The 12,547-nt window shown below is 46.6% G+C and overlaps 1 protein-coding gene across 4 annotated transcripts in view; it reads right to left on the bottom strand.

Annotated features, from left to right (window-relative positions):
- The window catches only part of Farp1 (FERM, ARH/RhoGEF and pleckstrin domain protein 1), a 246,828-nt gene that overhangs the window by 172,057 nt on the left and 62,224 nt on the right, over nt 1-12,547 (bottom strand). For all 4 annotated transcript variants that reach the window (XM_028771320.1, XM_028771347.1, XM_028771329.1 and 1 more), the window contains exon 2: nt 3,266-3,459. In XM_028771320.1, the coding sequence (XP_028627153.1) occupies nt 3,266-3,436 (171 nt within the window). In that variant the 5' untranslated portion in view covers nt 3,437-3,459. The remainder of the gene's footprint in view (nt 1-3,265; nt 3,460-12,547) is intronic.

The following is a 12,547-nucleotide window of genomic DNA, read 5'->3' as shown; positions in this document are numbered from 1 at the left end:
AGGAAGGAAAAAGAGAAAAGAAAGACCACCACCAAGAATATGGTTTGGTTTATTGTGCAGGAGCTGGTCAGGGAACTTGTACTTAAATGACTGCTTGCAGGCATCTGTATTTTGACACAAAAGTAGTAAGAAAAGGCCCAGGAGATTCAATCCCTAGGAGAAGACTGAGTACACTGAAGAATGACACCCCCCCCCCCCCCAGGATGTTGCAGAGAGTCATGGCTTCATGCCTTACTCATCTGCAGGACAAATCCTTGCGTGAAATGGGAACATGCTCACACAGGATGCCCCATCCTGCTCTTGTGGGAGACAGGGACACTTCCAAGGTCAGATGGCCTTGGTGAATCCTTAGCAAAGAGCTTTGGAGCACAGATAGTAAAGCAATTATGGGGAGCTGCTCTGGTCTGTGATCAGTCCTGGAGCCACAGCCCTTCCCATCCCTGGGATGGCTGACTCACCACACAGTCTTGATGGCTTCCAGCTGTGGGGTGGCCAGGGGCTCTTGCTGCTCCTAAAGAGCACAAGGCAGAGCTTTAGAATCTGTTGCATCCAGAGACATGCTGATATCCATCTGCCTTTCTACGGCCGGTTTAAGGAAAACATCTGTTGCCCGTGGGCTGAGAAGGCACACTCTAACCCAAGAAGAGACCTATTAAAAGTACTAAACTCTAATTGTAAAATAAATTCACGGTAGCATTTGATTGGCAAACACCTAATGAGTACCTATCATCTATCTGCCCAGTTACTCGGGAGAGAGAGACGGCAAGGCGATCAGAAGCGGCCAGATGGCAAAGACCCATAAATGCCACAAATCTTATGAAACTCCCAACGTGCACCCAGGACAGCTGTAGACATCTTATGCACATCATTTTATTTAGTTCCATGAAACGTCAAGTAGTATTTACTATTACCTCACTTCCAGGAGGAGAAAGCAGGTACTAAGAAAGTTGCACAAGAGAAACAGTGGGAGAAAGTGGAATTTTTTACCCCAGGCAATGGTCCACCTTGACTAGGGTACAAACCAAGAAGTCTGCAAAAAGGCCAGGGGGAGAGGGGGAGTCACTGCCTGAGGCAGAAGGCTAAATAGGGCCATCAAGGACACACAGGAATTTCAGGAGGGATGGGGAAGGGTTCCTTCCACAGGGAAGTTAAAAATGGATAGAACAGCTCTCAAAAACCAAGAAGGTAAATAATTTTGCACGTGCATGTGCGTGTGCAAGAACAAGCACGAAGGCTAAAGAACAACCTCTCGGGTGCTCCTCGGGTCATCTACCTTCATTTTGAGACAAGGTCTCTCACTGGCCAGGAACTGACCAGGCTAGGGTGGACGGCCAGTGAGCTCAAAGGATTCACTTATTTTCAGGTCCCCAACCCTGAGATTACAAGTATTCATTGCCATGACAGGGTCTTTCTCTCTCTCTCTCTCTTTCTTTCTTTCTTTCTTTCTTTCTTTCTTTCTTTCTTTCTTTCTTTTTAAACATGGGTTCTGGAAATCCAAGGCAAGCCTTGTGCTTGTATTTTAATAACTCAGCCGTGGCTCCAGCCCCCAAAATAATCTTAAAAGATGAAAATACAATTCTATTACTTCATAGTGCTGACACGAGGTCTCCTCAGATGGTAGCTGGGCGTGGAGCTGTGACCTTGGCTTTTTATGAAGAACCACAGTCGCATGCTGTACAGTGACCCCGCAGCCTGCGACACAGCATTCGACAGCTCCCCTACCCTAGCCTGCACAGGAACCCCATTTAACAGAGAGCATTGCTGGAGCCTGGGCTTCTCACAGGAGCAAATAGGAAAGAGAAACTGAATACTTCACCAAACCAGTCTGGCAAGGCAGAGAGAATACTGGGAAGGAGAGGGAGGGCCTCAGGTTCCAGATGGCAGAATTCTCAGCGGGTGGCAGGTGCTTTCCCCCAAAGCACTTTACAATGCCAGAAATTAGCAGTGGCTTTGTTCACTGGAATATGAAGACCTAGGCCAAGTCCTTGAAAGATGAATTCCTCAGCAAGAAAATTAAAAAGGTTCAAAGGCCGTTCTCAATGTGCGACAAAATTGGTAGTTTTAAACACAGCCATTCTGAGGTTTATCTTTCCCTGAGACACTTAATTCACACTCCCTGAACAATGTTCTGTGAAATAAATATAATTTACTGAATCATATCCCATAAATGATTAAATGATGGGTTACACCGTTAACGCCGACTATTAAGTTTCAGGCGCCCTCGCCAACAGAAATAATGAACGGATCGACTCCACTCTTAAAAACAGGTGCGTTCCAAAAGGCCGTCTGAGTCGGTCGTCCCGAGTTCAAGGCGGATTGTCTTCCTCCACCATCAACAACTGACTGACGCAGGAGTGGGCAGCCAAGGTGGAACACAAAAGATTAGACACGAGGTGTGCAGAGGCCTCTCTGGCTGAAGTCAAGAAGTGCAGTCTCTGGTCTGGGGGCCCCATGGGATACAGCCCCATGATTTTTCATGACACCTTCATCTCTAGCAAGAGATGCTTGAGCCTTGACGAGACTGAGGCAGAACTACCAACAGACAGCATGAGGGGCCCAGGGGCTCGGACTCCGCCCACTCAACAAACAGCACGAGGGGCCAAGGGGCTCAGACAAAAGGAGGACCAGAGGACTCAGACTCCGCCCACTCCATGCTTCCTTTCCCGGCCCCTGTGGTGTGGGGGTGGAGCTCTTGTTTCACAGCTATCATGTGGAAAGTCTGGGTCACGGACTTTGAAAATCTCCACACAGGAAGGTGTGAGCTCACTTGCTCCCATTTCCTCATGTGGAAACACAGGCAGTGAGCTCCGGTGGTTTTCTCAGGATGACACTACCTGCGTCCAACACACACAGCGGGGAGACAAGAACTGCCTGTGCTATCAACAAATGAACCCGCAGCCCACTGAGAGAAGCACTCTTCCTTTCAATGCAAGTGTTAACATACATATTACGTATCTTTAGGTGTCATTACACAACACAAGATATACTAATATGTTATACATATATATATATGCATTATATATATATATATATATGCATGATATATATAATATATAAAATACACATACAGTGACACCTATTTGTATATGGAAAGCCACAGTAAAGCCCCAGCAAAGCCAGGTCACTTAGAACCAGCGATGCCTGGGAGTAAAGCATGAGATGCCAGAGCACACGGACCCTCTGGTACACCTCACTTCACTGTATCATTGATGGCCATTTCAAGTTCCCCAATCCTGCCTGGACACCTCCACAGCCCCTGGCTTACTGGAACTTCAAAGGCCTCCTGGGTGTCGTCCAGCATCTGGATTTTGACAGTCATAAGTTTTCCTGAAGGTGTGGGCGGTGGTTTCTGTCCTCGTTCCAAGGTGCTGATCCCCGAGTTCTCTGGGGCCCCCAGACGGGATGCTGGGGTGGGCTTCTGCTCTATTTCTCCCATGATGGATGAAGCTTATACAATATCTGCAGGAAACGATACGAGAAAAGGGTATCAGAAGAAGGGATTTCTCTGGCAGTGTTTCCAAACTACAGCAGCTAGGAACCCACCACACAACAGCCTCCGGTGTATCCTCCTGAAATGTCACATTTACACATTCAAGCCTTTCTGTGTGTTGTCCATTTGCATTTTGCACACTGTACATTTTATTCTAGTTCCATGGCTGGGCTCTTAATTATTCACACTACAGACTCAGCTGTGTTCCTCTCCATTATTCCGTGTCTCTACAACCAGGCTCTACTTTCCACACCCTTAAAGTCAGGTAGGAAGACGAAAACGGGACCTGGGCTCTATCATTAAAGCCCACTAATTACCCTGTAGGGACTTGGTCACATAGTAAAGACTGTGGTCATTCTAAAGATGAGAGGGTAACGCACACCGAGGCTCTCCAGCTGATACTCAGAGGAAATAAACACAGACACACCGGACAGAAAGCCTGCTGGGGCTTTGCTCTCTGTTCCTGAGGTTCATTTTGATGATGAGAACTTCGTCCTTCACTTTGTTCTTGCCACCCAAACCTCCAAGTCCCCTTCCCCAAGAAGCCACTGTGCATACTATAACTTTTTTTTTTTTTTCAAGACAGGGTTTCTCTGTAAAGCCCTGGCTGTCCTGGAACTCACTCTGTAGACCAGGCTGGCCTCGAACTCAGAAATACGCCTGCCTCTGCCTCCCAAGTGCTGGGATTAAAGGCGTGCACCACCACTGCCCGGCCCGCATACTGTAACTTTTAACAAAGGTATTTTCCTAAAAACAAACTATCCTCTTCACTCCCATGAAAGCCCACCCTTCCCTCAGGAGACCCTGCCTCTGTCCCCTCCTCCCATATGGTCTCAGATAGGTGTGAACACTCTTCCTTTACCTGGAAAATTCTTGAACTACTTTAAACATCAGTTCAAATGTCATTTCCTGGACACTGGATACAGAGCTTGGGTGCTGCTGTCTATTCTGAGCTCATGGTTTGAACCAAAGTCACTCCATATGGCTGAGCCAGCCAGCCTGTTTGCCCAACCCCACCCCCACCCCACCCTCGACGGCACAAGGAACCCCCGAAAGAAGCCCTATCTCAAGTGTTCTCTGTACTTCAGGACCTAACTGAGGCCCGATTTAGCATAAAACAGAGCTCAAGATGACAGCTGAATGACAGTCAGCAGGACAACTACACAACGGCTGGAGATCCTGTGTCACCAGAGCACACAGGAATAAAATGTCAATTCAAGATACAACAGATGCGGGGTGGGGATCCTCCATCCCAGAAGAGGGAGAACTGAACTCTCTGTTTGGCTGCAAACTTTGGGAAGATGTAAGATGGTTTGAGCCTGGAAGGATGGTTGTTGGTAAAGCACTCATCCCCAGCACTGAAGAAGGACTGGACAACCCTTAGAGCTCACAGGCAAAGCACAAGCAGATCAAGGAACTGCAGGTACAGAGAGGAGGTGCTGCTGGAGAAGGAGGGATGGAGGGAGAGATGGAGAGAAGGAGGGAAGGAAAGAGGGAGAAAAGGAAGGATGAAGGGAGGGAGAGAGGGAAGGAGGGACAGAGGGAGGGAGGGATGAAGGGAAGGAGGGAGGGAGAAAGGGATAGTTGGAGAGGAAGACAGTGAGAGGGAGAGAGGGATGAAGAGAGGGAATGAAAGAGGGAGGGAAGGAGGGAGGGAGGGAGGGAGGAAAAAGGAAAGAGATGGCGAAGTTGGAAGGTGAGAGTAAATTGAGTTACAGATGAGTTTTAACAGCGGACTACAATCTGACTACGGAGATCCTCTAATGCCTGGCTGAAAAACAGTGTTTCTCTGTATGCAGCACTGACCACAAGGACAATAATGACACCATAGAAACACAACTTTAGAAAAAAGAAATGAGCCGGAAGATGACAAATGTCATGGAAATAAGAGAGGGGAGAGGAGCAGTCGTCCAGATTCAAAGCAACTGTAGCAACTCGTGAATGAGGTAGTGACTGGGACTCTGAGATGGAAAGAGAAGTCTGTGTGACCCAAAGTAACCCAGTGTTGCACGTGGCTGGCTACTGGGAGAACAGGTGAGGTGGAATGATGGGAAACAGGAAGTCAGGGCAAGAGGCAGGCAAAGGAACTGGGTGGGCTTGTCCCAGGCTTCCGTGGAGGTGAGGATGGAGCAGGCTCTGGGTGCAGAGTCTGACTTAACTGTCATGGGTGGGAACAGAGAGGGTGATAGTGGAACCCCTAAAGTAAGACTAACTTATCTCATCACAAGGGTCAGTAGAAGACAAGAAATCATGAAAAATGGAGGGTACAGAGACAGTGACAGAGTCAGGCGAGGAGGGGGCATCGCAGGATCACTAGGTAGCAGCTGTGGAGCTTGGGCTGCATCTGATGCCTCTCAAACCAGCTGCATACTCCAGCTCTGGTCCTTGGGAACAGCCAGTTGGCTTATAAGCCTCATTCTAGAAGGTTCTCTCCCCAGTTCCCTTTTGCTTCTTCTGAGAGGTAAGAAGTTTCCCAAGAACTTTGTCTCTTCACAGTAAAAACCCTTCATGCTCTCACACCAGGCATGAAGTGATCCAAAGACACCAGACCAGAACGTAGTGCCCCATCCACACTCGGCACCACTGACTCTGATCACTAGGCTCCCAGCTCCACGTCCAGAAAGCTTTGTCAGTAGGAGCTGCCCCCCCCACACACACACACCAACTGAAGATTAGGCTTCAACCAGACATCTTTCTAATCTCTGCCACAAATAAACATTCACCAAACTCCTACTTGAACCCGCCTAGTTGTGCGGTCTAGACTCTAGTGGCACAACTCACCATATTGAGAGACAAGACTAGACTGTTCACCTACAATTCTAAGCATGGCCTTCTGGGGAGTAGAAGACAGAACACCCATGTGTGCTCCATGAGTCAGGTGTAGGTGTAGGTACTCATGTATTCGTTATGAAGTCAACTGGTCTCAAAATCCTCTCCACAAACTGGGCAAAACCACTTCCACAGATGTGTTATTTGACATCTTGTTGTTAAAAATGATGTAATGTTCAAAGCAGACCACACTTGCAGTCTTGTGAGCCTTCTCCATCCCCAGCCTCCTCTTTGTGCGTGTGCATGTGTGTGTGTGTTGATGCCAAGCAGGTAGAAAGGGAGACTGATTCTCCCATGTCACTCCACACCCAAACAAGGTGCTGGAGTTGGAACCATGCCCTCCCATCCTCCCCAGGGCCCCAGCTTCCCACAGCTCCAACCTTCTCAACCCTACCAGCCTCCAACCCCACCTACAAACACAGCTTTTGTCTAAGCTGACCATCTTCCTTCCCAAGAGCCTCAGCTGTACACATACTCTCCTAGCACCATGGTCTCTAAATCTCTGAGTCAGTGACTAATAAAACTGGTATCTTACCTTCCTTTCTCCACAGTCGTCAATGGACCCATTCCTGTACTACTTCTGAGTATTGTCATTTCCCAAAGGATATGATACTTGCTTTCTTACGTGCTAGTGTAGACGGTTGCTGAACTTAAAAAAAAGCTCTGTTGAAATTCACATGTAAAACCAGCCACAAGCTTTGAGTGACACAGCCTAAGCAAGCTCGAGGGACATCACAGGAATGCTGGCAAGTCATAAGAACTATAACTGATGCTTGACATCCAAACGGAGAAGCACACAATCCAGCAGTGCTGCCTCCTCGGTAAACACACCTAATCCACCCAAAGACCGACTGTGCATCAGCATTAACCTGGGCTCTGTTCACCTCTGCCAACCCTCAACCCCCTGGAAGCCCGAGGAACAGTCAACAGGAAGAACAAGTTACCAATACCGTAGGCATTTCACACCTACGTAAGGAGCTTACAAAGCAACTTTACTCTTCTCATTCCTCAAAATGTTACTTCAACTGAGTAAAGGAATACAATTTTTATTTGGCAAAGAAATGATAACAGATTAGAACTGTCGGCTCACAGTATCCCCGCTTAAAGAGTTACCCTTGGAGTTTACCCAAAAGCAATAAGGAGCTCAACACAAAAATGCACACTCCTTCCCTGAGATGAGAAGACATCTGGGCTCCCAAGGGGTGGCCAGACTCAAATAAAGGTCAGACAGAGGAGATGTGAGCTCAGACCAATCTAAAGCCTGGTTCTCCAAGATACACAGAACACCCCTGGCTACAAACCAGCAGTGGTGTTCTCAGAATGACAGGGGCAGATGTGCAGAACAGCTTCTCTGGGCACAGATAGGATGGAGTGAGTTACTCCACAAGCAAGCCATATGGAGGAGAACATTTGATGCAGAGTCGAGGGGAAGGCAGATTCTGCAGGATAAACATGGCCAGGCTTCACCTAAGTCTCTGTGAGGCACACCCAGAAGTCATAAGAACCCATGCTAGCAGCCAGGCGGTGGTGGCGCATGCCTTTAATCCCAGCACTTGGGAGGCAGAGACAAGCCGATTTCTGAGTTCGAGGCCAGCCTGGTCTATAGAGTGAGTTCCAGGACAGCCAGAACAGCCAGAACTACACAGAGAAACCCTGTCTCAAAAAACCAATAAATAATAAAAATAAATAAATAAATAAATAAATAAGAACCCATGCTAGCATGGCAGAGCCCTGTCAGTCACCTTGGTGAGACTCCTACAAATAGCCCGCCGATAAAAAAAACAACCAACCTCATCTAACAACCAAGATGGATGCTGATAAGATGCTGTGAGGACCAAGCAAACAATGGGCAGGGCCGTGCATACCGACAATTCCACTCCTGGGAGCCTGAAGCAAGAGCAGGAGTCTGAGGCCGCCTACGCTACACAGCAAGACAGTAACTCAAAAGACAAAAACAAAAAGATAGCATACCAAACGTCAGGATATCACTAATAGCAGAAACATCATGAGCTACAGATTAAAATTTTTCCCGACGGCCGGTGGTGGCATAGCCGGGCGGTGGTGGCGCACGCCTTTAATCCCAGCACTTGGAAGGCAGAGGCAGGTGGATTTCTGAGTTTGAGGCCAGCCTAGTCTACAGAGTGAGTTCCAGGACAGCCAGGGCTATACAGAGAAACCCTGTCTCGAAAAACCAAAACAACAACAAAAAAAAATTTCCCAACGTGTAACCTCAGCACCTGAGGGGCAGGGGCCAGGGGCAGAGGCAGGGGCAGGAGGGTCTACAGCTCAATGCAGCTTCACCTGCTAAACTGCCCAAACATCCTGTCATTAATTCACAAAACTTGATAAAATGAATAAGCCCATAAATGAAAGCATATGTGGGCCCAGAAGAGACCAAGGGCATCAGCAGAAAATAGTATGGAGGCACTAGGGTAAGAAAAGGAGGAGAAAATTCCCAATCCAAAATCCGAAATGTCCCCACATCCAAAAGTCTTTAAAAACAGTGTCTCAGTTGGTAACTCTGGCTACCCTGGATCTTGCTATGTAAACCAGTTGGCTACACAGAGTTCTGCCTGCCTCTGCCTCCCAGTACTGGAATTAAACATGCTTTGGCCCAAATCCAAAACTTTCTTAAACACCAATATAACGTCCCAAATGGAAAATTCTACACCTAACCCTGTGTGACAGACTGAAAACATCTGGGCTAGCTGCATAAGATAGAAAGACAAGCAACCTTGTGTTTGGACCATAAGATCTCATTCTCTGAAATAATCGCAAATCTAATCCACTTGAGGTCTGGGAGAAAATGTCTCCGGCCAACATCATGAAAATACGAGCCAAATGGAAAGTGGCTAAAAGGAGCTGCTCACTGGTGCAAGCGTGGGCACTTACAGAAAAATGGCTAAGAAAAGTATAAGAGTTAAAGGGGGTAGGAAGACAGAAGACAGAGAAACATCATCTGTGTGTCCCTTTGAAGACTTGAAGAGGGAAAACAGTTAAAACAGAAGACAAAGAAAGAGAGAAAGAACAAAAAGAAGTTGTTTAGTGCAGGATTTAGGAAAACATTCCAGAAACTAAAGATAAGTTTTCATAAGTTAAAAAGCACATTGGAAAATGGAGACTGCCACCAGGCCTCATGACCTGAGTTCAGTCCCTGGGACCCACTTCACAAGGCATACCACAGCATGTCTGTGCCAGCACTCACACACACAACCAAATGAATACAACGGATACAACAGATAATTTAAAATCCTTTAAAAAAGCGTATCACATCCTACTAATAAATAAACCACCACCAAGACACTTCAAGGGTCTTCCACAATGAAAAAAGACAAAGTGACGAAATATTCCCAAACATTCGAAGAATCAAAACCTTAAGCCAAGGGTGAAGATTCATCCCAGTATGAACAGACAGATGTGTTCAATGGGTGAGAATTCTGAGGAATATGACTCTGGAGTCTTTTAAAGGAAACTACTAGAAGATAAACTTCAGAAAACAAGTAGTCAAACAACAACAACAAAAATAGTTAATTCAAAAGTTATTCATACTCTAAACAAATGCAATGGCTGTAAGACATCATAACTCCTGCAAACATAAAAATAATAAAACAAAAAACTTGGCAGACCAAGTAGAAACCAAACACAGCTGAAACTTCCTGTTTTAAAACTGCCACAAGCTCTGTCTTCAGAGTTGTACAGACCACTATTAAGCACGCCCACTACAGGACACGGCTCATCTCCACTAGAATGGCTGTAATTTTTTAAAGGCAATAACAAACATCATCAAGAATGTAAAGAAACAGGAACTTCCCTAGACTGCCAGTGGACAATAGGAATAAAAATAGTGCAGTACGAAGGACATTTTGGAAGCTTTCTAAAAGTCTGATAAAAAATTTAGCATCCAAACCATTAAACCCTTGCCCCAATAACTAAGAAAATTTACTCCTGGGGGACTGCCCCAAGTCAAATGGAAAATAATGGATGGACAGTTGGACAAGTGGGTGGATGAACTGACGGACGGACAGATGGATGGATGGATGGATGGATGGATGGATGGATGGATGGATGGATGGACGGACAGACAGACGGATGGAGTGATGGAGTGATGGATGGATGGATGGATGGATGGATGGATGGATGGATGGATGGACAGGTAGACAGGCAGATGGATGTATGGACCCAAATGTCCTTTAGCTATCTCAGTACAGAAACAAAAATGTGGCCCATTCACACAAAGGATCACTATTCAGCACCAAGAGTATCAGTGTTAACACATAAGATGATAGGAATGATCCCCTCCCCCTCAAAAAAAATGTATTACAACATGAAAGAAGTCAGAGGCAAATAACTATATACATACATGGTTCTATTTTCCTACTAAAAACAAAGGCTGAGAGGTTATATACCGACATGTGCAAACACAACCACCCATCACAAGAACTCCTCTTCCTCCAGTCCAGGTGTCTGTGCTGGCTATATGAGGTTCCTACAGTTACCTCACAGTCCATACTGTTGGGAAAAAGATCCCAGCGGCATACAAGCAATCCAAAAGTAACTCAGCAGGGCAATTTCTTTCTGCAAAAAGGATGTACCGGAACCCCAAACCAGGCTAAGGAACATCCTTGATCAAAATGGCCTCTGTCTTTTTATCTCTGACATAGGTGGGACCATGACCTCAGTATGTGAAGAGACTGGCTGACAGGAACAGGGAGAAGACGAGATCCAGGGAATATGCTCCCCTATCAGGCTCGCTGCCTTTGGTAGAAGAGAAAGAAATTCTCAGAATACTGACAAAGAGTTAATTCCTAGGATAACAACTAAAAACAGGTTGCTAGGACGACGGTGGGGAGCAAGGGCTAACCAAAAATGGCACAAAGAGACTGGATCTTTTTGGAGCAACAGATAAGCCCTGTGGGGTAAAGGTCACAAAAAAGACCTTCAGATTGTACATGAAGGTGCAAGTTAAGGGGTACGGGAAGAATGCAGTCTGGAAGTGTGTGTGGGGTAGTGTTCACCAGTTTTCTCATCATTGTGACCCAATACCAGACTGGAAGCAATTTCAGGGAGCATTTATTTGGGCTCATGGTTTGAGGGTACTGTCTATCCCAGCAGGAAGGCATGCAGGCAGGAAGAGCTCCAGGCATCTGTGGTATCCAGAGTTCGAGGCTGCTTGCTCTTATCTAGCAGACCAGGTACCAGAGAGACTGAAGAAGAAGGCGGGCCCGACTATAACATTCCAGGTCCACTCCTCTCCTCAGCAACTTCAGCATCCACCCAGTGCTGGCCAGTGGCACTGGCATTATCTAGAGACCAAGTGTTCAAATACATAAGCCTTTTACATCCAAACCAGTGAAGAGTGTGCGGCGGGGCCTATGGACACGGAACCCTCTAGGTGGATAGAAAGACAGACATCGGGAAGCAGGCTGCTGTATCATGGCACCTACCTGATGAAGGCTAACACCAGGAGGACTGAAGACTAGTTTTTCATTGCACACTTTTTCAGACGTTTTAAAGTTTAAAAGCAGAGGTTTCTGGGGAGGTGTCTCGGTGGGGAAGAATGCTTGCTACATAAGCTGGAGAACCTGAGTTTGGATCCCTAGAACCCATATAAAACCCAGGCACAGGAGCACCTATCTGTAACCACAGCACTGGGTAGGAGGTGGGGGTGGGGAGAAAAAAGTCAAGTAGACAAAATAGCAGGCCTCAGATTCAGCCACGGACCTTGCCTAAAGAAAAAAAAAAAGGCGTAATGTTTCTAAACCTCTGGACCACCTAAGACCATCAGAAAACACAGAAGTGTACATTAGAGCTCATAACAGTAGCAAAATTACAGTTACAAAGTAGCAAAAACTAACGTTATGGTTGGGGGGGGGTCACCACAACATGAGGAACTATATTAAAGGCCCTGCAGTATTAGTAAGGTTGAAAATCACTGGTCTTGAGCAATAGAGGAAGACACTAGAGTATCACTGAAGCCTTCACATGTGTGCCCACAGGTATACAAACACACACCACACACATCTCACATGCCACATGAACACACACATACACTCACGAACTCATGCAGGGTCCCAGGCCAGTGAAATGGTTTATCAGGTAAAGATGCTTTGCTCACAAGCCTGACAAACTGTCTCAGCCAAAGCACCCATGTGGTAGAAGAGAGTTGACTCCTGAAAGCTGTCCTCCGAACACACAAATTAATAAAAGCTTATTTTTGCAAAATTATAC

This window comes from Grammomys surdaster, unplaced genomic scaffold (genome assembly GCF_004785775.1).
Source record: "Grammomys surdaster isolate TR1022 unplaced genomic scaffold, NIH_TR_1.0 65, whole genome shotgun sequence".
Classification (NCBI taxonomy): Eukaryota; Metazoa; Chordata; class Mammalia; order Rodentia; family Muridae; genus Grammomys; species Grammomys surdaster.
This window is presented reverse-complemented; position numbering and strand designations above follow the sequence as displayed.